We start from the raw sequence: 27064 nt of genomic DNA on the forward strand, positions 1-27064 counted from the left end.
AATGTAAAGGCCACCACACAGGACTAGTGATCTGGGAGTCTGCCAAGTGTATTCCACAATTGCACAAGCAGAGTTTTTTTTGTCCTGTGAACAGTCAAGTTTGGTGGAGAATTTCGCACACTGTACCACAAAGGGCTAGAGTGACCACCTTTTGGGAGAGAACTAAGAAGTCTAGGATATAGGTGGTTGGACTTGGGCCTACTTAGCAGAATAGACACTGGAGCCCAAGGCTGGAACCCAGGGTTCAACAATTCCAAACCTGGAGTTAGACATTCAAGCCCTAGATTAACAAACCCAGAGCCTGCTAACTCAAGTCTACTAGCCCTGGGCTTACATTGCAGTGTAGACATATCCTTAGGGGTCTCAGAGCTCAGGCTGCAGCCTGAACCTGAATGTATACACTGCAATTTTATAGCCACACAGCCTGAATCCTGTGAGCCTGAGTCAGCTAACCTGGGCCAACAGGTCTGTTACAGCTGTGTAGACATACCGTATGTGCTTGCATGATCCAAGCCTTAGATTGGCCTTAAACTCTTCATGGCATGAAATGTCTCATGCTATCGGTTTTTACAAATCTTCCATTGACTTTAATGAATTTTGAATAAGAGTTTATGTCCACTGTACTATTTTGCTTGCAATTATAACTTGCAATTATATCCAAATTGTCATCATCTGTTTTTTCCAAATGCATGCTTACCTGTCTAGCTCTCTCATATCAAGAGGATTACTTCTAAGTGCATACAGATTTATTTCCTCAAGGAAATAACCTGGCATCTATATTAGACTAACTGATCAATAATTCCCTTTACTTCACCTACTCTCCTTAAATATTGCTTCTACAATTCTCCTGTATAACCAGAGTAGTGGTTCCTTCTTTCTTTGTTAACATTAATTTTTAGGGTAGAATTTCTAATTTGTAAAAGTGTAGGTATCAATGTTCTTGCAACATTCTCTCTGCTTTTTGCATTTTTCTACATTAAAATAAAATTCTCCTGTTCATCTATTTTGGGTATTTCTAGGGAACTCATCAATGCAGCGTAAAAGCACCAAACACAGGCATTTAAGTTATGGCCCTACATGGACTCAGCTGGAGCTCACGGAGATGTTAGATCAGATTTTCTGCTACATCCAGCATCTGGGAGCAGCAGAACAGAGGGCAATCAGAGAGCTGGTTATGGCTCTCTAACTCTCTGCCCTGGTAAGAGTTAGAGCAGCCTGAACATACTGAGCTCAAGCCACTCCCCTCCCTACCATATCCCAAACATTCCCCATGCACTAATTTGTTCTGGGAGTCAGTTAGATACAATAAAAATGGAACCCTACAATGCTGCTTTTTGAGAGTCATTTTTCTGAGTAGAGCAGCATTTGAATGAACTACAAGTTCATCTAAATCTGCATCTATATTTTGGTTCCTAGATATTACAATAATGAGCACATCAGTAATGCAAATATAAAATGCCCTCTTCTATTTGCCAGTTACCAAATTTGGTTTCTACAACTTTAACTTCACATTCCCCTAAAAGAGATGGAATTAACTCAGACATAGCAACCTCTGACTCTAGGGGCATATATATCCCTATTCATGGGAAACAGCAATGAAACTCTTCTAGGAATACAAATTAGTGTTAGCAGGGAAGCCAGTGAGCCACATGAAATCAATCCTTTCAGACAGAATAAGAACAAAGTTACAATTGATAAGCCTGGAAATGAATGCATTGTTGGATAGCACAGAACTTGCAACCAAAACAAATTGCATTTGTAAGTACATTGTATTAGATTAACGGAATGCACTTCACCAAAGACACTGGTTCAGCAGAGAATGGCCTTCTGTATATAATTGCTTCTCTTGGAACAAATTAAATCAAGTCAATCGGCAAAGGGATAGATGTGTGAACAAATTATACATTTTCTATGAACATGAATATTCACATACTGCAGCAGACCAACAAATGCATGATAGAGGTGAGGAGAATGGCTGCATTTGTTTCTATAGCTTCATTCCCTTGGTTGCTAAAACTGTCATGATTAGAGAGAAATGACGTCTCCGTGTACAGTATTTACTTGTATTATGTTCCACAAGCATACAGTAAAGGCTAATAATGTTAGTAATGGAGCAGGAATTGCCCATCCAGTATTCTCAGTTAAAATTTGGCAAATGTAACTAAATAATGTAACAATTTAGTTAAATTAAGCACACTCAAGAGGAGTAGACTGTGCAATAGCTCAGTCTGAGTAGTCTCATCTCTGGATGTATGGGCTTAAGGTTAACATTGCAAATGCATTTGGTGGTCTTATCAAAAGACATTAATGAAATAGCTTGAATTTTGCAGGTTATGTTGTAAGTGCATTGGCTGAGCTGAAGAGGAAGACTTAAATGGAGAGCAACTATCAAGAAAGGTTGTAAACACTCTGAGAAAGACAGAGATGAAAAACTGACTGAAAAAGTGGCCAAATCTCATGCCAAGTCTTTAGTGGGAGCTTGTGCATGCCTATGTGATATCTGCTTGTGACTTTGATCTTCATGGATCAAACTACACAGCCACAAGAGAACACACAAGAGGCCATGACATCGTTGTTTGATACAAAGGACAGCCATATAAATGAAGCATACAGCTGCATCATGCTTGGGCTTGGCCAGGGTTTGTTAATATTGTTATTTATAGACCATTTTATGTGTACATCACACTTACTAAACATTTAAAGACAAGGGATAACAACAAATTTCCTTTCATCACTTTGTCTCTCTCCCCCTCAAATGAAAAGATAAAAGATGTTCATTGAAGGATTCCAGTTTCAACTTTAGTTACTTACTGGGCAGCAATCTTGATGAATTTTTTCACTAGCTGTACACGTTTACAGAGCTGACTGCAGAGGAGTATCTCTGTGGCCACCCAGAGTTGTACTTCGTTGCATCTTTGAAGCAGAAGACTAAGATTCACAGTGTTTTCACCACTGCCCTGTCTGCTGAAGGTGAAGTATATCAGCTCTTGCTGGAACACAATTATTGTATTAGTAGGGCTTTTAAAAACTGTAAATAAAATTTAAATGATCTAAAATTTAATATATTTTTAAAAATTAGATTAGGTAAGAAATCATTGCTATTTATAAGGGGTGTCTGAATCAGTGATAAGTTAATCTCAAATTGTTCAAAGTTCTGGTTTGGAGTTTAGAGGCTTATTGGAACCCCTTGAGTTTGCATGTGGGTTGGAAATCTTGCAATAAGTGTTTTTATGAGATTTTCTGCGGCTCTACTTCTGGTCTGGAAAAAGGACAAGAATAGTCTGTCTGTCTCAACATTTCATCATTCTAGCTCCAGCCTAAAAAACAACCCATATCTGAACATCCCAGAGCCTTAAAAAAAAATTCATTTCAGATTTGGTTCTAAAAATAGCTAATGCTTCAGGGAGCAAGGCGAAGGCTTTTTTTTTTGTCTGAACAAGTTCACCCATCTGTAGTTTTAAAGTTTCTAAACAGAACTTCTAAGTTTCTAATGGAACTTATAGAAAAGCTCAGAGAACAGATCTAACATGAAAGGCATGGAAGAGGTCACATTCTTCCCCTTATTCTCAATGGGGCACCACGTTTTTTTCAGTTTATGATTCACTACTATTTTGATTTTGACATTTCTGTTGCACTGGCCATATTCCCTCCATCCACCTTATTCCCATGAGACTTCTAGATTACTCAGGACTATGATTTAGAGGGCCCGTTGCAATGTCCATTAAAGTCAGTGGGAAGGCACACAGGGCACTAGAGTGGGCCTTAAATGGTTGTGCCATTTTAGAATCTCAAATGTTGGGCTGGAAGGGACCCTGAGAAGTCATCGAGTCCAGGCCCCTGTATTGAGCAGGACCAATTAAACGCAGACCATAAGACAGAAAAATATCACATTGCCTTTATATAAATCCATGGCATCTTGAGTACTGCATGCAGATGTGGTCATTCCATTTCAAAAAAGATATATTGAAATTGGAAAAGGTACAGAAAAGGGCAACAAAAATGATTACGGATATGGAACAGCTTCCATATGAGGAGAGATTAATAAGATTGGGACTTTTCAGCTTGGAAAAAAGAGATGACTAAGGGGGGATATGACAGAGGTCTATAAAATCATGACTGGTGTCAAGAAAGTAAATAAGGAAGTGTTATGTTCTCCTTCTCATAGCATAAGAACTAGGGGTCACCAAATGAAATTAATAGGCAGCAGATTTAAAACAACAAAAGGAAGTATTTATTTACGCAATGCACAGTCAATCTGTGGAACTCCTTGCCAGAGGATGTTAATGGGCGATAGGGGATGGAACACTTGATGATTACCTGTTCTGTTCATTTACACTGAAGTGCCTGGCATTGGCCACTATTGGAAGACAGGATACTGGGCTGGATGGACCTTTGGTCTGACCCAGTATGGACGTTCTTATGTTCAGTAGGGGAATCTGCTCATCTTCTTAATGTATATATACAAATACAAGGAGTATGGGAAATACTTCCAGTTCTTCTTGTGTATTAGTCCATGACCTAAATTATGACTTAATTGACATTACAGAGACTTGGTGGGATAAGTCTCATGCCTGGGATATTGGTATAGAGGGATATAGCTTGTTCAGAAAGAACAGGCGGGGAAAAAAAGGGAGGAACTGTCTCACTACACCATCAAAAAGGTTTGAGGTCAGGAAGGAGCTGAGATGGCAAAATTTGCATATGATACAAAACTACTCAAGAGGGTTAAGTCCAAAGCAAACTGCAAAGAGTTACAAAGGGATCTCACAAAACTGGGTGACCGGGCAACAAAATGTTGATAAATGCAAAGTAATGCACATTGGAAAACATAACCCCAACTATACATATAAAATGATGGGGTCTAACTTAGCTGTTACCACTCAAGAAAGAGATCTTGCAGTCATTGTGGATAGTTCTCTGAAAACAACTGCTCAATGTGCAGAAGCAGTCAAAAACGCTAACAGAATGTTAGGAATCATTAGGAAAGGGATAGATAATAAGACCTATGACTCTCTAGTAATTTTCCATGTTCTTCCACCACTACCCCAGCCATCTAGCCCTTTTTTATGCCTACTTGTGGACTTTTGCACTTGCCCGCTCTGAATTTAGTTTAAAGTCCTCCACACTAGGTTGGCATCTAGTGGCTTTGCTAAAATCACAGGTTATATTGCGCTTAAAGTGATAACTTGATACAAATTAATCGAGTCCCTTCCACAGGAGATGTGGGTGTGTACACGCACACCCCATATTATATGGCTTTTATGATCTCAATCAAAAAGTCTTAAGTTTACTGAAATATTACTATGTACAAAAGACAGACTCTTCTTACTTTTCTATTTTCAGATATAAAACAATACAAATTTAAAATTTCACATATGATCAAAGGAAAAACAAGATGCGTACAACTTCCCTATGTTGGGGCATCAATTTTACCTGGACAGATTTACAGGCTATCAAAGGTTGCCAAAACATCTTCTGGAGCTTATGTGATATTCTCACCACCCAGTGTTGTTACATTAAATATGATACTGATGCACTGCAATGTTGTGATACTTATGTTCCAACGTAAACATGATGATGCAACATCAGGACATTGCAAAATCATGACAATGATATGATGTTGCATCAGTTTCCTCTGCATGAACAATAGAGTAGACCTTTCAGCATGAATTTTAAATGATACATTCTTTTTCCCATTTGTAACCTATATTCTAACTTTTAATGACTTATTTTACCCATATTTGTATCTTTGATTAAAAAAACCACAACAACTTGGACAATTAGCGATACAGTAACACTAAAGCTACTGCTTCTTACCTCGTGAATTGAATTGAAGAGACTCCAATCAAAGTATGTTAATTCTAAGGCAAGATCCCAGGTGTTAATTCCCAAAATTCTCACAGACCTTTGCAGTGATTCCTCATTTTCAGCATATGGATTCTAAGTCAACGGACAGAAACAAAAGCATCCTGAGCAATTTCCAGATACTCTGCCCTGAATTAGCTACTACACTGAAGTAAAAACCCAACATTGAAAAAGTAATCTTCCCTGAGTGCACTTAAGTTTTTCATCACACTGTTCACCTTCAATGAGTTACAGCCTGTTTAACAAACAGAAAAATGTGATCAATGTCTTCTTTTTGCATTAGGCCCCCTCTGTCTCTAAAACCTGATTGTAAAAGACTGACCAGGCAGACAGCATAATGAAAGTGAAATCCTTGAAATCATTATGGCCTGTTACCGGAAATAATGCTCCAGCAAGTTTTGTATTCAAAATAAAGACAATGTTATGGTGAGTTCCAGTAAGGAAACAGACCAGATTTATAGTACAGAATATACATATAATGTACCTGCAGCCCAGAATGCACATTTACAAGTTACATAAAACCATCAATTTTGTGATGAAAAATGGCTTACTTTGAATGCAACTGTCAGGCAGCAATACAAAAATGTGAGGCCTAATTCACAAAAATTACTTAGCATATTACTGTGGAACTCATTAATACCACTGGAGTTAAGGATCATCTGCCATTTCTATTGTAAATTTGATTTTCAAAAAGTTTGCTCTTGTTTTTTATGTCATCAGTCTGAAATTTGGCATGTGTCATCTACCCAGATGGAAGCTGATTTTGATTAGCTGAGCTATCATTTTAGTGCCTTTTTTTTTTTGACAGATACAAAATAAAATTTAAAACCTTCTACAAAACTCTCTGTAGCTAATAAAACTAGATTGCTTATCACTTGCTGGGGATGTTTTGCTATTAACAACATTTTTTTAAAAGGTGGATACTAGTTTGCAAACAATGTGGAAGATACATTATAATAGCATGTCAGCTCTTAGGAGACATTCATCCAATAAAATGCAACTAGACATTTCTCTTGCATAAGGCAAATTTATGAAGTCTAATTATACTGATAATGTACCATAGCAGTTGGAATATTCATATACTTGTTTCTACATAGTTGTAATGTTGGCAAAGGATTGTTGAAAAGTTTATTTATTGAGGATCTAACTGCACCTGACATGTGCTGGTCTACATTGCAGGTGGTGTATAGTAGCACCACCCCAAGAGATACTCTGAGAGGGACTGCACCTTGGAGCATAGTTCACTTTGCGGGTCTGCCTAGTTCCCCTGTCTGACATGAGCCTTTTTGTGCAGTAGCCATCCTAGAGAGGAACAGATGCTGAACTCAGCAGAGCATGAAAAATCCTATTATGCATTGGCCCTACAAAGTGGCTGAGAGGCACAAGGAAATAAGGCTCTTTACACGGGCTCTCTCCATCCCCATCCCATTACCATCCCTGCACAGGGACCAAGCATTATTTGACTTTTAATTTTTCTCTTTTAACAAATGTCAGTGAGTTGACCAAGCCCTATAAACGGATATAAAAGCTTTAGCCTATTTGACACATTAATTAATTCCACTGCTGTTTAGTAAAGACACTAAAATTCAGGACCATTAATTTTAAAAGGCACAATTAGCTCAATAAATTACAGAAAGAGACTTTGGCAGTTATTTATGCTACAGCTCCCTTTCTGCAAATTAGTCCAGACAAGTTTTATTAAGGAAATTGGAAAAAGAAAATTGTACATTGAAAAGTATCATCATCATTGAAAAACCACTAGGTTTAGACTTGGAATCAGACAAATAGACCATTATACAGCTTTAGATCATACAGTCTTACCAAAGTATCAGTCAGATCTTTTCTGTAGACAAACATACGACTGGATGCTTCGAGAGATTTTGAGATAGCCAGGTCATTTGGTTGTAGTTCATGTTTTTCTTTAAAATATATATATATTAAAAAAAGTCAGAAGCCTCAGAAGTTTACATGATACATAAACAACAAGTTCCACATGCAAATAAATGCCTAAAGGAAAATTTGCTTTAGCAATTGTAACCAAGTATTGTCTATAGTATTTAATGATTTACTCAACCTGTTCCCCTTTATCCACCAGGCTTGAGGTACCACTGTCTATGTGGCGTACGGTAAATACAATCAAACAAGATGCCCATGAAGCTGAATTATTCAGGTCTGTGCCACCTGCACTAGTGCTTTCAGCTCCTTAGTAGTGGTTGATACATTTACATTTGAACCACTGTTTACACGGAGTAAAAAAATTCTGAAATCATTTTGAATGAAAACATCCTAGTTCATTCAATCAACTGGTTTAATAAAAATTACATCTTTAATGTTTACATTGCTAACACAAACAGAAGATGCAGCAGATCTCTAACTCATGCAAATGTTATTACAACCAGAAAAGGGAAATACATGGGAGTTATGCTACCGATAGTATAACACAATCAGGACACCTTAGTTTTGATAGCACTGAATGAATTAATCCAGGAGAAGAGGTAACAATTTGTGACTTACAAATGTTAACGAATAAGTGACATTCCTATTGTTGTTGGTTTTTAATTAGTTTTGAAATTTAACAAACAACTAGTAGTGATTATTATTTTAGTGCTTTCTCTAGAAACCAGCATATATAGGCCGTTAGATAATACCATACTTCAGTATTTATGAATTGCTGGTTTTCTGTAGCTATCAAAGCTAGCAATGAAGTTATCATCATCATCATTATGTAGCAGTGAATCCTCCCTCCTAATTACACAGATGCACAAGACCTGAAAAGCAGCAGAACCACTGTTTGGCAGTTCTAAGAAGGCACTACAGGCACGTTAGGGCACAGGCAGCGGCATGACAAGTATGTCCGGAAATTACGTCGATCTGCTGGCCAAAACTCCCACTTAAATGTGGTAGCATGGCTGCTCCTCACGTAGGCTCTGGGTTGCTGGGGCAGGATGCCATTGCCTCATGACCCACATGGGTACCCTGCACAAAGTTAGTTTGTTTTGGATCTGCATGGGGGTAAGAGAATTTGACCTTATGCTTTGAATCAGATAAATTAAATGTATAATTTATTGTATTTATCCATTTTAGATTTATTCAAAAGTAAATATAGGTGTGTACATTATAGGTGTGTACAAATATAGGTGTGTCCAACTTCAATGGAGCTACACCAATTTATGTCAGCTGAGGACCTGGCCCATATATTTAAAATCTATTCATTAGCCTCTTTTGTAGATCCAGCTTCTTATTTTTATGCAACTAATTAAATCACCATCTTTGTATTCACTAAGAGTAACAAAGGGATACTATAAGTCGGTCCCTATCAAATTCATGCTGCATTTTGGTCAATTTCACAGTCATAGGATTTTAAAAATCAAAAATTTAATTATTTCAGATATTTAAATCTGAAATTTCAGTGTTGTAATTGTAGGGGTCTTGACCCATAAAGGAGTTGGGGGGGAGGTGTTGCGAGGTTATTGTAGGTGAGGGGCTGCGGTACTTCTACCCTTACTTCTGCACTGCTGACGGCAGCGGTGCTGCCTTCAGAGCTGGGCAGCTGGAGAGCAGCGACTGATGGCCGGGAGCCCAGCTCTGAAGGCAGAGCCACTGTCAGCAGCAGTGCAGGAGAAAGGATGGCCTGGTATGGTGTTGCCACCCTTACTTCTGTGCAGCTGGCTGCAGAGCTGGGCTCTAGTCAGCAGCTGCCACTCTCTAGCCACCCAGTTCTGAAGGCAGCAGCATGGAAATAAGGGTGGTATGGTATTGCCACCCTTACTTCTGTGCTGCTGCTGGTGGGGCGGTGCCTTCAGAGCCAGATGCCCAGCTAACACCCACCGCTCTCCAAATGCCCAGATCTAAAGGCAGCGTAGAAGTAAAGGTGGCAATACTGCAACACCCCTAAAATAACCTTGTACACCCCTGCACCTCCCTTCTAGGTCAGGACCCCCAATTTGAGAACCACTGGTCTCCCCCGTGAAATCTATATAGTATACGGTAAAAGTGCACACACACAAAAACAGATTTCATGGTCCATGACGTATAGTTATGGCCCTACCAAATTCACGGCCATGAAAAATAAGCAAAACAGCTTCCCAAAGATCTTAAGATTTGACAGACACCAAAGGAAATGAGGGGGCCAGGCATAAAATAGATCAAGAGAGTCAGCTTGTAATTTGTGTGATCTCCCTTGAAAGAGACAATAAACCTTTCTTTGTTAAGCAAGACAGACAAAAATAATAAGGGGGGGAAAAAAGCTATGAACTAGGATAATCCCAACAGCCTTTAATCAGAGAAAATATTACTTGCGTTGCTCCGAACAGCTACATTTTACACATTTTCTACCCCTCCTCCATCCACCCATTACAGAAAATACACAGTGCTACTCATCTTCATTTTAAGGCAAATCAGACCGTAGCACCTTCCCAAGTTCATTTAAATATGAAACTAGGAGACTTATCTGTGGAAAAATCTTATATTTCTAACCACTTGAAAATCCTTTGCAGTCCAATCCTGGTGAGGAAATGCAATAACCTACTGTACCCAAAAATTAGCTGTTGTCATGGAAACAACCCTCTGGTAGGCAGCTCCTTATTGTTACTATGGTCATCCAGCTGTGGACCCATACTGGAACAGTTACATCCTTGCACTTTAAAATGTCAACTATCTTTTTATAGATGAGATACAGTAAAAGGTAGGATGAGTGAAAATTATTTACCCCCAGAGAATGTGACGGTAACCAGAGTCAGGTCCTCCTCTGCATGCTGGATTTTTTCTGCTACAATTTTCAGTATCTCCTGAGCTGAAGTGGATACTTTAGTTTTTACGCTGACATAGGAATGTTCTGTTATATACACACGGCAGAAAACTGCACAAAGGAAGAAAGAAACGTCCATAAATAGATGAGAACACATACTACTAGGAGGTGGAAGATTTTAAGAAACCAAACTGTGGCAATGCCTTGGCTGTTATTCTGTTTGACAGTAATCTTTGATAATTGCTGTGCATTGACCTACAGCAGGGGTAGGCAACCTATGGCACATGTGTCGAATGCGGCACGCAAGCCGATTTTCAGTGGCACTCACACTGCCCAGGTCCTGGCCACAGTCCGGGGGGCTCTGTATTTTAAGCATCTTAAACATTTTAAAAACCTTCCATACAACAATAGTTTAGTTATATATTATAGACTTATAGAAAGAGACCTTCTAAAAATGTTCAAATGTATTATTGGCACACGAAACCTTAAATTAGAGTGAATAAATGAAGACTCAGCACACCACTTCTGAAAGGTTGCCGACCCCTGACCTACAAGCACAATTACCTCTTAAGACAAACATCATCATTTTTCCCTTCCTCCTCTCCCTGGAAAATCACAAGGACATAATAAAGAATAGTACAGTGCTTCACCAACATACAGTTAGAATTCCTGTAAGTACTTACTGAAGAGCAGGTGTTCTCTAACACTTTTATTTTGGATACTTTGAAAACAAGTTTCCTCTTCTCTCTTTTTCCTTTTCAAGCTCAGCTGTTGATTTTTGCTCCCTTTCTTTTCATGTTCTCTGTATGTGTGTGTATATATATATATATATATACACACATACATAAATATATATAATCTCCTTACTATATGTTCCATTGTATGCATCCAATGAAGTGGGCTGTAGCCCACGAAAGCTTATGCTCAAATAAATTTGTTAGTCTCTAAGGTGCCACAACTACTCCTGTTCTTAGTTCAAGTATAGCTCCTTTTTGGAATATGTGCTTCACACCTGTAAGGGACTGATCTGGAAAAGTGCCCAAGTGCCTGTAACTTCCATTGAAGTTAAAGGGAGATTCAGGTACTCAATAACTCTCAGTAATAACCTTTCAGCTGGTCTTAAGGAGAAAGAATTCAAAGGTCTATCTTGAAATAGGTTCGTCTGGCATGACAGTAACCGCATCATCATATGATCAGCTCAGTTAGCACCTTTTTTGTTCCTGTTACAAAGGTTCAGGCATCCAGGTTTTGCAGAACTGAAATCTTAGTCAGTCAAGTGGATTGTGGTAGTAATATAAGAGAGGGGAAACACAGCAGCAGACATGCATAATCAGTATTTCAAAAATGACATCATCTGTCAATGAAGCTCACTACCAGAATGGTCTTTATTTTGTACTCACTTTGGTGCTTCATTAAACATTGTTTTTTTAACCTATAATTTAGTCTTTTTTTCTAGACAGACAGACAACAAAAGTATAGAGGTGATCCTTTCTCTCCTCTACAGATAAGATTTCTTTTGTCTCTATTGACAGATGTATAAAACAATAACCCTTGGCCTCTGCTTCACAAACCTTTACAACTGCAAGGCATTTTCATTAACTTAGGCTACACTAGAGGACATTGGTCAGCAACTTTACTCCAGTGAAAAAAACACAATTTTGTTGTTTTGAAGTAGACAAGGAGAGAGAACCTTAAGTTTTAACCCTTACAAAAAAATCTCAGTCAGATGATTTAAGAATTTTTTTGTTAGCCTGTCTCTGTTGGCAAGCAGTAAATCAGGTGTTCATCCTGTGACAGAATTTCTATTTGGAATAGCTAAAACTCATGAAAAGATACACGTTGGCTTTATGATACCAGCTGTTATAAAAAAAAAAGGGGCGGGGGAATTGACAGGATTATTTGACTTCCATCTGGAAAGTGTTATCAGACCTGCCTACAATGGTTACCGGAAAAACCAGTGATTTTCCTCCTGGCTGAAATGTCTTCGCCTCCCCCAGGATTCTCTGCCATTGGGGGTGGGGGAGGGGCAGTGAGGGGGGACCAACAGCAAACACAATCTTTAATTTTAAATTGGGCCAATAACGTCTCCCTTACTTTAAATGGATCTGGACCACACTAGATGTGAGGTACTCACGAACAGTCATCTTTATGGCCTGCCCAAACTCTATTCCCCACTCGTATTTTAAATGTCAGATCTGTGGTTGCTATTGCTATGGAACCACTGAAAATCTAGAGATGCCATGCTGCACTTCCTCTAAGGCCACGTCTACACTACGGGATAATATCGAATTAGCTAAAATCGATTTTATAAAACTGATATTATAAATTCGATTTCATGTGGCCACAGTAGGCGCAGTAATTCGGCGTTGTGCGTCCATGGTCCGAGGCTAACGTCGATTTCTGAAGCGTTGCATTGTGGGTAGCTCTTCCGTAGATATGCCATAATTCCCGCAGTCTCCCCCGCCCCTTGGAATTCTGGGTTGAATCATTATTGTCGCGGGTGGTTCTGGGTAAATGTCGTCACTCACTCCTTCCTCCGGGAAAACATCAGCTGACAATCCTTTCACGCCCTTTTTCCCTGGATTGCCCTGGCAGGCGCCATAGCACGGCAACCATGGAGCCTGTTCAGCTTTTTTTTTTTCCGGCACCGTATGTGTACTGGATGCCGTGGAGAGAGAGGCAATACTGCAGCGCTACACAGCAGCATTCACTTGCTTTTGCAATGATAGCAGAGATGGTTACCAGTCGTTCTGCACCGTCTACTGCCGGAGAAAACTGGCAATGAGATGACGGTTATCTCTCCCCGTCTGTACTGTCCGCTGCTATCATGAGTGCCCCTGGCTGAAATCGCCGGGGGTGCAACGCAAAATTGGGATTGACTCACTTGGGACTGAGTCAATCCCTCCCTACGGTTCTAAAAATAAGTCAGTCCTGCTAAAGGCAAGTGTATACGACAGTGTATCAAGCACAGCTCTCAGTGTCAGTATTCACAAGCGGTGCCCTGCAACAACCCACACTCGTTGCTTTCCTCTCCCGCAACCTTCTGGTACGGTGCAATTGTCCACCCCCCCATTTGGTCATGAAGTTATAAAGAATGCAGGTAAGAAACAAGACTTGTTATGATGATAAAATGAGAGAGGCAGCCTCGCTGGGGCTATGACAGTAGGCAGTACGTCTTTCTTACACAGGAAAGGGAGGCGGTGATGAAGTCTAGCCCGTCCGCTAAGATTGAGACGGTACAGCCGTCTGGACCATCACTGGAGTACTGGGATCATTCCCATTTTTACCATCGCGCCCCGGCGAGCCTCACATCAGCCATCCAGGAGCTCACGGCTGATGCGACGACGGATATCAGTCAATGCACGTCTACCACAGGGAGGAGGAAGAGGAACTGCTCTTCCTGCTGCAGCATGCGTCTCACCAGCAGCATTCATACAATAGGTACTTGAAAGAAGTCAAGAAATGATTGCTTTCTCTTTTTCTTTCACGTGTGGTGTGGGGAACGTGAGGAGCTATCCCTGACGCACGCCGACACTTGTTTGTTCAACTACAGGACATTGGGAGCTCAGCCAAAGCAAAGTACTTTCAGAACTCATGTGGACGTGGGTAGCTGGAGTCCTCATACCCTTCATCCATGAGCGTCATTTGAGTCTTGGCTTCCCCAGTTGTCAGCCGTGTGTATCTGGAGATTTTTTTCACGCATTTGGCATTTCTGCGTCTGTAACGGAGCTCTGATCAACAGATTGCTGCTCCCATACACGCATATCTAGGTATTCTCCTCGGCCCATGTGGTCTTTTTATTGAACATGCATCGCACCCGTGCTGATCAGAGCTCCATGCTGGGCAAACAGGAAATGTAATTCAAAAGTTCGCGGGGCTTTTCCTGCTTACCTGCCCGCTGCATCCGAGTTCAGATTGCTATCCGGAGCGGTCAGTGGTGCACTGTGGGATACCGCCCGGAGGCCAATAACGTCGATTTCCGTCCACACTAACAGTAATCCAATATGTTAATATCAAATTTAGCGCTACTCCTCTCGTCGGGGTGGAGTACAGAGATCGATTTAAAGAGCCCTTTATATTGATATAAAGGGCGTTGTAGTGTGGACGGGTACAGCGTTAAATCGATTTAACACTCTTTAAATCGATTTAAACGCGTAGTGTAGACCAGGCCTAAGAAGCGCAGAACCAAACTCATAGTCTAAGGGAAGTAAGGTGTGGACTAAGTTAGCTTTAAATCATCTTTATACTCTTCTGATCCTGGGCTGGTCCCCAGGCCGAAGATGCCTCCAGCATAATTTAGACTGAGCTGGAGGTCTGTGTAAGTTACAGCAGCCTCCCCAGGATGCCCTATGGACTGCAGCACTACCTGTAGCATCCACAGCCCTGACATGTCCCTCCTGACCACAGCGTCACATTCTGGCACACCAAGGATGGAAGTCTTATGACTGTCTGCTTCAGTTCCTACTTCAAGGGAATCTTCCTCCACCTGCATATGGGGCTTTGAGGGCCCCTTTATACCACTCTGGCCCTTTTATATGTCATAAAGGAGCCAGAGCAGGGGTGAGGATCTCACCATGAAATTTTTAGAGGCTGTCTTGTGGGCCTGAAATCCCAACAAATCTGAACGTCAAGCCAAAAGTTAGGTAGTATAAGGTAACCCTAGAGAGCTACAAAGCCTCCCTAGAGAGCACCACAGGGAAATACTTCTCTGAATATTTAAAGAGCACAGTTATGATAACCATAAATGGGCATTAATTATACTCTGATCTGAGCTGAACTTGTAGAGTTGTTGGGCCTTCAGTTACCATTGTGGACTAGAAAATGTTGCAGGAGTGTCTTCATAAAGTGAGGGACTTCACTCTTGTCTTCTCTGCTTAAGCACGGGTCTAGAGTCTCTATACACACTAATTTCAGCTCACACAACAATCTGGAGCCATGCTAGGATTGTCCTCTCTCTCTCACTCCCAAAAAGCTGACAATGTGTAATGCTTCACTTTATTATTGCATTACCAACAATGAACGCAAAGTGCATTTTGTAAATGGATGATATTAACGTGAAGGGGCGTGTTGCATTTCACCTGCAAATGAGTTTGGAGGGAGAAGATTGTAACAATGGCTACTGGAGCCAGGAGCCCTCAGGTGACAGGAATGTTAACCTTTTGCAATCTGGAGCCATATGTCGAAAGCCTAGAAATAAAGTCCAATCTCTTGTCAAAACTCCTGTGAGTCACATACCTTTATTACTAAGTATCAGAGGGGTAGCTGTGTTAGTCTGGATCTGTAAAAAGCTTTGAAGTGGGTATTCACCTATGAAAGCTTATGCTCCAATACATCTGTTAGCCTGTAAGGTGCCACAGGACTCTGTTGTTTTATTACTAAGATGTTGGGGTGGGGAGGGAAGAAAGGAAAAAAAGGCGCCCCTAAGACATCATTTTACAGTTGAAGCCCTGCATAAGGCATCAGACAGAACTGTATTCTCACTGCATTAGATCTTTCTTCTTTTATAGCTCCAGGTTCTTATTTAGAAGTTGTAAGTTTGTAATTGAAAGTGTTGCTTAAGGGAAGCCTTTATGTAGAAATATTCTTGTACCAATATTTAGAGGTGTTGCACTGAGCTTTTCCTCTACTGCTTCTAAATCATACTTACTTTCCTCTGTTTCATTCATGGTTCCTTTGTGCTGGAGCCAGTTCTCCTTGAGACTGAATTGGTGGAAAAAGGCTTTATTCTAAGACGGGACAAATAAATAAAAAAAGAACAATGAATGTATGTGTTCCTGCCCTTTACAAAGCAATAACTGCATGTAGAATGCTCTAGAGAAGTCTGGGAAATCCACCCATCCATTCTTGGACAAATAAAGAGGGAGTTGCCTTATTTAACAACAGTAGAGGTGGGGAATTCTGAGGAAATTAGACATGTCTAGGCTAAGCAGTGCAAACTTTGCAAGGGACTCTAATCACATTCACAGTTCATTTCTTACACACTGTCCTAAATAGCTACTGTCAGTTGGCCTGGTCAGCAATTTCTCTACAATCTCATTTTCTGCTTTTCACATTTCCAAAATAACATTTTAAAGCTTATTACACACTTCAGCTTCAGTCCAGTGAATTTCATGAGCACAGCAATTCACTGCCATGTAGCTCTTATGTTGACATCCCCCTTTTGCATCCTTTCCTTCTAGTTAAATAGGCACAAATTCATGTTTCTCTCTCTCTCTGTATGTATCTGTCCCTGTCACAGCACAACTCTCTTTACTCTGACTGACTACCTGACATTTGTAGTCATTGTCTTTGCTAGATTTGTTTGTGTCTGTCTTCCTAAATTCAAACCTGTATCTATCCAGCCAGGAAGCAGCATGCTGTTAGGCTCCTATTGAATTTTGACATCTCAAAACATGTTGTTAAAATGCTAATAATGTCACAGCCACTTTAGGTCAGCACACACAGCTGAAACCAAAGCTGCGCTGGCAGGGGGAAAAAAGCTTTTAGCAACATTACAGGCCTAGACTCTCAGATGTGTCCTGTCATGTTTTTGGCCAGTAGTCATTTTTAATTAAGAGAAGAAGCCAAGAGAGGGGAGGGGAGGCTATGAGCAAGCAATCAATGTAAAAGTCAAATATATGTACTCTATATTACCTTTCTGTGAGGTGAATATTCATCTACAGTGCTGAAACAAAAGGGATAATTTGAGTTATTCATTCTATCCAAAGATTAGGACAGGAATTTGCAGCCAACCAACATAATATAGTCACTATAAAGTAAGTGCAGAGTTCCTCCAGTGCGAGCTGAGGGCACTCAGCTGCACCCAGGAAGAAGTTATACGGTCATAGGATCAAGCCGTAGCAAACGACACTAAAAACCTTAGGGCCAATTCCTTAACTTATGTAAAGCGAAACTATGCTGATTTACATCAGCTGAGGTGTACATTTACAAAAGGTGTACCCTGTCAACATCCTTTAACATATTTCAGTGCGCACAGTACTGCATACTTGGCAAATTGGTTCACCATGAACATTCACATTTTTATATGCCAGTATAAGACAGAGCATGGATTGGTGGTCAGATCAGGGACTTGAGTCAGGAGTTCTGGGACCCATTTCTGTTTCTGACACTGAGGGCCAAATACAAAGATTATATGTAAAATTAAAATTCCTTTAAAGTCAGGGCTTGTCTACATATGCAGCTATTCAGTAACGACTATGCCTGAATACCTCCATGTGTAGATACATTTATTCTAGAACAGTTAAGCTAAATAAGAGCAAGGCATTCTTGTTTTAGAATATGAGAGTCCACAACATGAAGTTATTCAGTAATAGCTGTTCCCGACTAATTCCACACGTAGACAAGTGTTCAGGCTACCTCTGACCTAGTGACTCCCTTAGCAAGCTTAACCAATCACAGAAACATAGCAAACCCTGGGAAGAATGAAATAGTCCACATAAACACTGATTTCACAGATTTGAATGTAAAATCTCTAAATATCTAATTACACCAAACTGTGAAAGTTGCATGGTATGAGCAATTGCAAAACAGACTTTTGAGGCTATAAGAGTAACAATTGCTGGATAACTACTTGCTTTTAATAGATTGAAACCACTTGTTTAATTATATAATCTGGGATGAAAACATAAGTGCTTCAAACTTGTTTGATACTACAGAAAACAAATAAGATATTCAACCCTAGAGATAAGAACTGGTCATAGTCAATGTCAAAGCTCTCTTTGATCTCAAGATGATCAAACAACAACAAAAAAATTCTACTTACTTGAAACATATGCATTAAAATGTCTTTAAAAAACATAATTAGTATTAAAGAACAAAAACTTGCTATATTAGTTGCAAAAGAGAGTTGAGTAAATGTTTCATGGTAAAAGAAGTCCTGCCCACTCACAAACAATACAGTATATTGTATCAGTTATTTTAAATAATTCATTTCTAATTACTGGTAAAGCTAAGATTTTGTCATGGGAGATCACAGAATCCGTGACTTACAGAGACCTCTGCGACATTTTCCACTTCAGCCCCAGGGCAGCCAGGCTGGAGCGGTCAGCTGGCAGGGGGCCCAGAGCTCCAAGTCACTGCAGGGTGGTGGAGGGTGGGAGAGGGCACCCAGGAGCTCCGAGCTGCTGTGGGCAGGGGGCACCTTGGTGATCTCCACCACTGTGGGCAGTGGAGGGAATCCCGGAGCTCCAGCAGTGGTGGGTGTTGAATCCTCCTGCCTCCCCATTTTGTCAGTTATTTTTAGTAAAAGTCAGGGACAGCTCACAAGCTTCCATGAATTTCTGTTTATTGCCCGTGACCTGCCCATGACTTTTACTAAAAATAACCAGGACAAATGAGTCATTTTGCCACACTTACTCACACTGAATAATACTCTACTTCACAAGTAGTCTCACCAAAATTAATGGGAGTATTTGCATAGTACCTTACTCTACAACATGAAAAAAATTGGAATAATCTGGCTTCAGGTAAAAAGAAAGATTATTTGTAAGGTTATATGTAAAAAGAAAGGTTGTTTCCCTTGTATCATAGTTATATTACTTATCCTTTTGTCTTTCTCTGTGCTAAGATAAAAAAAAAAGTAAATTATACCCCAAAAAATGAGGGTTGACGACAATAATCAATACTTACTGACGACGATGCATTCCAAGTATCTTTTGAAATTCTTTCAATTCCTTCTCAAGTATGGGATATTCATACACATCATCTAACACATTTCTGTATATTGTCTGAAAAATAAAAAAGGTATCTGCACATATCTGATGACTGGAAGAAATATTATACATCATAGCAGCAGCTTCCCTCAAATGAAGCATTACCCTACTAAAATAAATTCCAGGAATGTTTTAAAATAAGTCCTGTAATCCAGACAGTTCCTCTTTACATAACTAAACCAGTCAGTGTCTGGCTGCTGTACAGAGAAGTGTTCTTTGTACCATCACAAAGGAATAGCACTAAGGTGTCAGCACTCATCAGTCTGTGGAAAGATTTAAAATGGCACTTGTGTTTGTTACTTCTAACCTGGTTTAGCTCAGAACAATCTACTGTTAAGCATGAAAACAGATCACACCATTATCACTCGATCAAAACAATGACAGTAATAATAATTAATCAATTGATCTGACTAATAAAGTTAGGAGTATTTTCATTTATTTTTTTGCATTTACATCCAAAAATGTTCTAGTCCCAGAATCTCTCACACGGAAATGACAAGATTCTCATAGTCTCAAATTAATGAATAAATAAATCTTATGTTTTTGACTTTCTGCATTTCCCGAATGTCATTCAAACCCTTCTGAGAGCCTCAACTAATTAAGGAAGACAATTGACCTTAGATATAAAGGTAAACAAATTATACTGTCTTTGATGCTTGAAGTCATTATGGAGGTGAACATTTTCTCTCTGATCTTCTATACCCATCCAGAGGTTTAGACAGAGTTTTTCCTGGCTAACCAATGAGGATCATATACTGAAGGCCAAATTATGAGCCCAACTTTATAAACTGTGGTCACAAATAATTTTAGACTGCAATTTCATATGCAATTTTTTCAGGGGAAATTTAGACCAAGTGAACATTAGTAGTAGTAGCAGAGGTACCGTGGTGGCGCCTCAAGCCACAGTCAGGGATGGGGGCCCAAAGTGCTTGGCTCTGTACATAAACGTAGAACAGAGATAGCCCCTACCCCCCGCAGGTTTACAATATAAACCAACATTTAATAAAATGCTAATCCCCCATTGTTGACACAGTTGATGCCCAACTCCTAGCACCGCTTTACACATGGAATATCCCTAGAGCAGAAGCCCTGGGGCCCAAACTTCTATGTGCTCGGCATCAGTCACAAGGAACTCAAATATCAAAAGAAGCCCAAAACTTCCTCCAAGATTAGTTTAGCACCGCAGGGTTCTTAAGTTTACCATGAGTGAATCCATAACAGACAGTGCCCCCAACCAGGTCCCTAAATGAAGGTAAAGAGTTTTACTTCAGGAAAGGAGGAGGAGCTCAGGCAGACTCCCAAGAGAATTCTTTCCTTCCATCAGAAGTAGGAAATAGATCAGGGATAGCAAACAATGGCCCGGGGGGTCGCATCTGCCCCTTCAGCTGTTTTAATTCAGCCCTCAAGCTCCCAACGGGGAGCAGGATCCAGGGCTTGCCCGGCTCCTGAAAGCAGCAGCATGTCCCCGCTCCAGCTCCTATGCATGGGGCAGCCAGAGGGCTCTGAATGTTGCCCCTGCCCCAACCTCCCATTGGCTGGGAACATGAGCATTCATGGCCTGCCATACAGTTTCCATACCCAGATGTGGTCCTCAGGCCAAAAAGATTGCCCACCCCTAAAATAGACAGATCTAGGCCCAACATAGCATTATTGTTTTAATGACAATCAAGTTACGGTTGCATTTAGAAATCACTGAAACAGGATAGTAAGGGCTTGTCTACACAGTGAGTTAAGCCCACATCAGAGGGGTGTAAATTCTAGTGTGCAAAACTGTATCATGCACTAGCTAGCCCACGTGAACTCTGCTGGCCCCTAGTATGTGTTAATATAGCTCCATTTCAAACAGCAATTACATTAACATGCTAGTGAATTTTTAGTGCACACCAGGATGGTCCACATAGGCTACTTAATGTGTGACACACTAGTATGCACTAGAAGTTACACCCTGCTGGTGCAGACGAATGCATCACACAGACAAACCAAACACTCCTTGCTCATAAGTAAGGCAACAATTTAGGGCATGTCTACACAAGCACTTACTGCACACCAAGCTGGAATGTAAATCTATAGTACTCCAGCATGCTACACATTAACTATCCACATGGGCCCTGCTTATCTGCACTAAAAGTTCCTAGTGTGCACTGACAGTAAGTGCTTGTGTAGAGAGGCCCTCTCTTTCTCAAAATGCATAAAGGAACTACCAGGGTATCTACTAGCACCTGTCAAACAGTACAGAATAGATGCTCAGTGTTTGCTGAAAGGGGCATAAAATTCTGTTCCAGTCTATGTTATTTGGAACACTGATTTGGGAAGTTCTAGACTGGTAAAGAACGTGAGTACATCTGTGGATATTTCCTTTACCTGTTAATTTTTTTCCTTCAAACTATTAGACTAGAGCTCCTCCCTTTAAAGATTACCCACCCTTTGTACAAAGTTTCATATCATATCATGTCAGAACTCAGTATTTATTTCCAGGTGTCTCACATAACAGATATTCAGTTGAAACTTAAAAATCAATGAGGCATTAAGCCTCTTACATGTAGAATGTTGCTTAGTCATACTGTTTCCATCTATGGGCAGAGAGGACTTATGTCCTAATCACTGACCTAGTACAAAAGAGTTCAAAAGGTAAGAAAAATTATGCCCAATATTTTTCTCATTTGGGATTTTTTCAACACGTTCCTGAGAATCTATTATTTACATAGTATTAAAGTGAATTAGTGAGTATTACAGTACCTTTAAAAATTGCTTTAAATGCTCATCTTCATGTAACCAGTCTTTGTAGAGAGAAGTCCACTGAGACACCAAATGCAAGACTTTTCGTTTTCTATAGGGAACATCTGCATTTTCTTCCTTGCCTTGATCATTTTTAGCACAATAGGTACAATAGGTTAAGGAACAAAAGCCTAGGGTATCATTAAAATTTAGAAATTAAAGGGGGAAAAAGAATGGTTAGGTCATGTAACCCATACCTCCAGCAGTGCTGATTTTTTCTCTATACTATATAGTCTTAAGTACTTTATCCTGTGCAGTTTAGGAAATTGAGAAGGGTTATCAACTTTTAGAAATGAAATACACAGTTACAGAAATGTCAGCTGAACCTCATTGCTACCTGCCTATATTTCTCCTTTATAGACTGGGGACACAATTTTATAAAAGGAAAAGCAATTTAAAAGAAATTGCACAATGTGAGTCATATCTTTTCTGTGCAGCTGATATAGATGCAAACATGATTTACTGTTGGAAGCAGGACAATGAATCATTAAATACAAACATTACATTTTGGAGCATAGGAATTACTTTTGTTCACCTATATATAATTATGCATCAGCGGAAATAACACATTATTTTAAAAAAAGTAAAAGGGATCAATTTTGATCATTTTTCCCCAGTCATAATGCAAGTAAAAGCAACAGGAGAAAACTGCCACATCACACAATCTATTTATTTCTGCCTCTTATAAATTTTCTCTCTTTCTTTCCTCAAGTATAGAGAATCATTTGTTTGCACACTTTTGCGCATCATGTTATAAAAACTGAAACTTGACAAATCAGTTCATTTTACAGCAACAAGCTAATTAAAACAAACAGTCCACATCATATGGAGGTAAGTGGAACATTTTCCTGAAAAACATGTTTTCCATCTTTACTTTGTACCATATCACTAAAAGGTTGGTCATTGTAGGATATATACCACTTATTTTCCCCTTACCACACATTAAAATCCGTAAATTATATAGATATATGAGTATTTTTGGGAACTGTCTATATCAGAGGAAGCACAGTTTAGGTAAATTTAAATCTAATTTTGTAATTGTGTTTTGTAAATGACAGTATAAACCAACATATAAAACTTTTTTCCAAAAAAAGGACTGGGTTGAACTGTCCCATGGCTGCTGGGGCGGGGGAGGGGGAAGAAGGGATAGGTAACTTTGGTTTCATTCCTATTTCAAACATTATATTTTAAATTAATAAGTGATTTTTTGTAGATATAGGAACATTAACGACCCTTTTAATTTAACTCCTCTGGATGTTCACTATTGTCGTCATGTATACACGATGTATAGCTATTTGCAGATGGAAGAAAGTAGGATTTAATGAATTAATAATTAAGTATACTCTATAAAAATTATAATTATATTGTTTAATTCAAATCAGGAACATGAGAAGATGAAGAAGCTAAACTAATGTGTCTATATAAATGTACACAGGTATATTATATACGTGCATGTGTGTGTTTACGTGAGACAAGAAAAACTACATTAATTTGATGATTGTACACAGATAAGCAATAAAAAGAATAAGGAAATGAACATGTTGAGGTTGAACTCAATCTTACCTCTTTCTTCATAAACTTTTGCATTACAATACAATCTTCGGTTATGTGGTCACATACTACAATAGAATATGTTATGTTTTGCAGTTCTGAATACAAGTTACTCCTGAGGGCATTCTGTGCCAAAAGTTAAAAATTCTGCACACAATATTTTAAAATTCTGTAAGTTTTATTTGTCAATAAATAAATGCAGAGGCTCCAGCATGGCAGTGGGAAGCACAGGCCACTGGCTGCACAAAGGTGGGAGATCACCCTGCAGCCTCTCCACCTCCGATTCCCAGGACACTGACTCAGTGGTGAGGCTACACGCAACCCTGACACAGCACAAAGCCTGGGCCTGCCCCAGAAACACCCTGGGCCCCTGCCTCTCTGCACCAGGCACACCAGGTGTGGGGCAGGCTCTATCAGGCAGGATCCAAGTGTGAAGGGGCTCAGGGTGGGGGAGTGGGGCTTGGTGACGTGGGGGTCTGGGAGAAGCTAGTTAGGGGGCAGTAGTATGGACTGGACACAGGAGTAGGGGTCTGAGGGCAGAGGTCTGGGTGCAGGGGGGCTCCAGATACAGGGGTAGAGGTTCAGTGGGCTGGGGTTCAGGTATGTAGGGCTAGGGGTGTTCTGAATGTATCCGGTGAGGCTTGGCAGGGGTGTCTGGATATGGGAGGTCCGGATGCATGGAAGTTGGGTGGATGGGGGGAGCAGCTATCCCTCCCCCTTCCCCCCACAGCTGAGGAGTGATGGGGATGGGAAGCAGGGGAGGATGGTAAGCTTCCTGCAGCTGGGGGAAGCTTCTGGGGGTGAGTCTGACACAGCCCCAGACACTCCTTGCAGGGGAAGAGGAAGTCCTGTCCTCTCCTGCCTCCAGCCCAGCTGTCACTAACAGCTTATCCTGGCTCAGGGTAGGAGCCACTGGCTGGGGTGTACCCAGCCCCGCAGTGATTTACCTCTCCGCCAGCTGCTCCGGGTGCCTGAAACAATGTACCTGCTCTGCTAGGGAGTGGTGCACAACTGCTCTTGCAGCCTCCCTTTGCTTCCCTGTCAGAAAGTCATATTTTTGCGGAAAATCAAAGAAATCCGCGGGGGACATGAATTCTGTGCACACGCAGTGGCACAAAATTCCCTCAGAAGTAACAAGTGTGTGTATGTGATCACATAATTAAAGACTGTATCATGGTACATGGGACAGAAATAATACTCCACGTTCAACCATAGTACTGGAATTTCTGATTTTTGGGTGCTTAGCCATGCAACTATAATGGGTGTGTGTGTAAGTGTGTGAGTGTGTGTGAGAGAGAGAGAGAGAGAGAGAGAGATATTATGAAACAAAGCATCTGGTCTGAAACATCTTGAATTTTGGGGAAGTTCAGATCCAAATCTGGGTTTGAAATTTCTAGTTTAAGTTTCTCTTTCTGGATAATGAACAGAATGCCAATCTAAACATACCTGAACATTGGGAGATTTCCGTTTTGTATCCAAATCCCAATATAAACTCCACAGCTCAGGTGTCTCTGTGTGTCTCAGTACTATATATTAGGTAGTAGTCCACTTTTTCCAGCATTCTTATGTGCAACCTCTATACACGCATACATTCTGTATAGTTTATAGTTCAATGTGTGTGTGTGTGAAAAGCATATTTTATCCTCCCAAACATCCAGATGGCTACTCTTAATAAGATAAAACTTTAAAAAATAGTATCCTCTTGTGGCACATTTCATTATGAGATATAATGGGAAATATGAAATGTCATTTATTGCATCATTTCCTTAGTTCCAAGAAAATGATAGTCAATGAACTATTAAGATCCATCACATGCAGATATTCCCAAGGAGTTCTGGAGATAACATTGTGTTTTAGAACTCTGTCTAAGCTTTCTTTGTGTTTGATTATATGGCTTAGTTACAGTATTTAATTTTTCATCCTATCTAACTGGCTGAGACATACATTTTTTTTAAGGTGAGGTTTCCTTCCTTCTGTTCTTAGTGGTGGCTTGCTACTCATTTTTAGGGAAGAAAATGAAATGTGGTCACTACTTGTGGATCAGTAAAAACTAGATATATTATCTACTGAACAACTCTTTGAATGTATAGCATATTCCACAACCACAACTTAAAAAGCCCCTATCCCAGTTTCATTTTTAACCTCTTGTATATGGATTAATATTGAGGCAAGGCTCCTTAACACAAAGGACCAGACTGACACTTGCCCTTGAGCAAATACACATCAGGAGTGAGGGCACAGTGGTGGGTAAAAGAAGCTTCCTCCACATGGGCTAGGTTTCTTTTATATAGTCATACCAACAGATGTATAAATCTTCCAGATGAAGATAGGTAGGAGACGAGGCTCAGAGCTCTCTCCTGGCAAATCAATCAGTGGAGCTGTTTCGGTGCCTGAAGGGGAGCAGGATGCCATGTTTCCTTGGCATGGTGTACAAATATACCCACATTGCACTCTCTGGAGCCCTGGGAGGGGTTGTGACTCCTGTAGGAAAGACGAGGAGGACTACAAATACATAACTTTCAGTTAATGAAGGATATTGCCTCAGCAATGCCTGGCATAAGTCGTCAGTTGTCATGAAGACCGTGTACGTGAGAAGGAAGTCATCAAGGAGGGTCTCTGCAGAGAAAACACAAAACAATCCCAAAGTACAGTAAGTTACAGAGGTGAGGAGGCAGCCAACTAGTGCTGTCAGTCTGCATGTCAGGAATATGGCTTGTTAAAATATTCTGAGGATTCAAGCCCAATAAATGTATTACTTATTTATTGTAAATTTGAAACAGTTCACAATATGCTGTCTCTGAGAACATGAGATCTTTCTGTCACAGTGGCACCCTAAATGTTTGTTTACTTGCAAATCAGAAAAGACTTAATCAGGCCCTTTGAATAATGTTATACATTATGATTTTTATTTAAAAACCTACAACACTTCCTTTATGCACCTTTTCTCACACTGTGAGCTTAAAAATGGCATTTCATCATTTTGGTAAGTTAGGTTATTTCCAAAAGAGTTTAGTAAAGTTTATGGCAAGAAGATGGACAGACAGAGGCTACAAAAGCCCATTAAAAATCTTTCCTTTTCTAGACTGCTGGTATTGTAGGTATATAGTGAATGACTCATCCTTCTAAAGCAGGACCATATGTGAAATAACTAGCTAGCCTCTATCCCATAGTTAGTAAACAGGTGTTTACATCACACAAAAAAGTAACCATCCCAATTGGCACCCTTGCAGGTAGTCTCAGCAAAGCAACCTTACCACAGGCTTGACTAAATTGTTTTCGGGAATTTGAAAAAAAGAGTAGAAGAGGTGAATTTGTATATATATTGACTGGGATCCGAAAAGCAAATGGTAGCACATCAGTTCTGAGTCCCATTTTAAGCTTCTGTTTGCAGTGTTAACCTTTTGGAATTTTTTTT

General features: G+C 40.1%; 1 protein-coding gene across 1 annotated transcript in view; it reads right to left on the bottom strand.

Moving 5' to 3' along the window:
• The window catches only part of RAPGEF5 (Rap guanine nucleotide exchange factor 5), an 85068-nt gene that overhangs the window by 25839 nt on the left and 32165 nt on the right, over positions 1 to 27064 (bottom strand). Inside the window, exons 2-10 of the mRNA XM_032783394.2 lie at positions 26187 to 26265; positions 22060 to 22204; positions 19241 to 19338; positions 17246 to 17276; positions 16260 to 16338; positions 10574 to 10723; positions 7687 to 7784; positions 5818 to 5940; positions 2812 to 2990 (exon numbers count right to left, since the gene is read on the bottom strand). Of these exons, the coding sequence (XP_032639285.2) occupies positions 2812 to 2990; positions 5818 to 5940; positions 7687 to 7784; positions 10574 to 10723; positions 16260 to 16338; positions 17246 to 17276; positions 19241 to 19338; positions 22060 to 22204; positions 26187 to 26265 (982 nt within the window). The remainder of the gene's footprint in view (positions 1 to 2811; positions 2991 to 5817; positions 5941 to 7686; positions 7785 to 10573; positions 10724 to 16259; positions 16339 to 17245; positions 17277 to 19240; positions 19339 to 22059; positions 22205 to 26186; positions 26266 to 27064) is intronic.

Source organism: Chelonoidis abingdonii, chromosome 2 (assembly GCF_003597395.2).
Source record: "Chelonoidis abingdonii isolate Lonesome George chromosome 2, CheloAbing_2.0, whole genome shotgun sequence".
NCBI lineage: Eukaryota > Metazoa > Chordata > Testudines > Testudinidae > Chelonoidis > Chelonoidis abingdonii.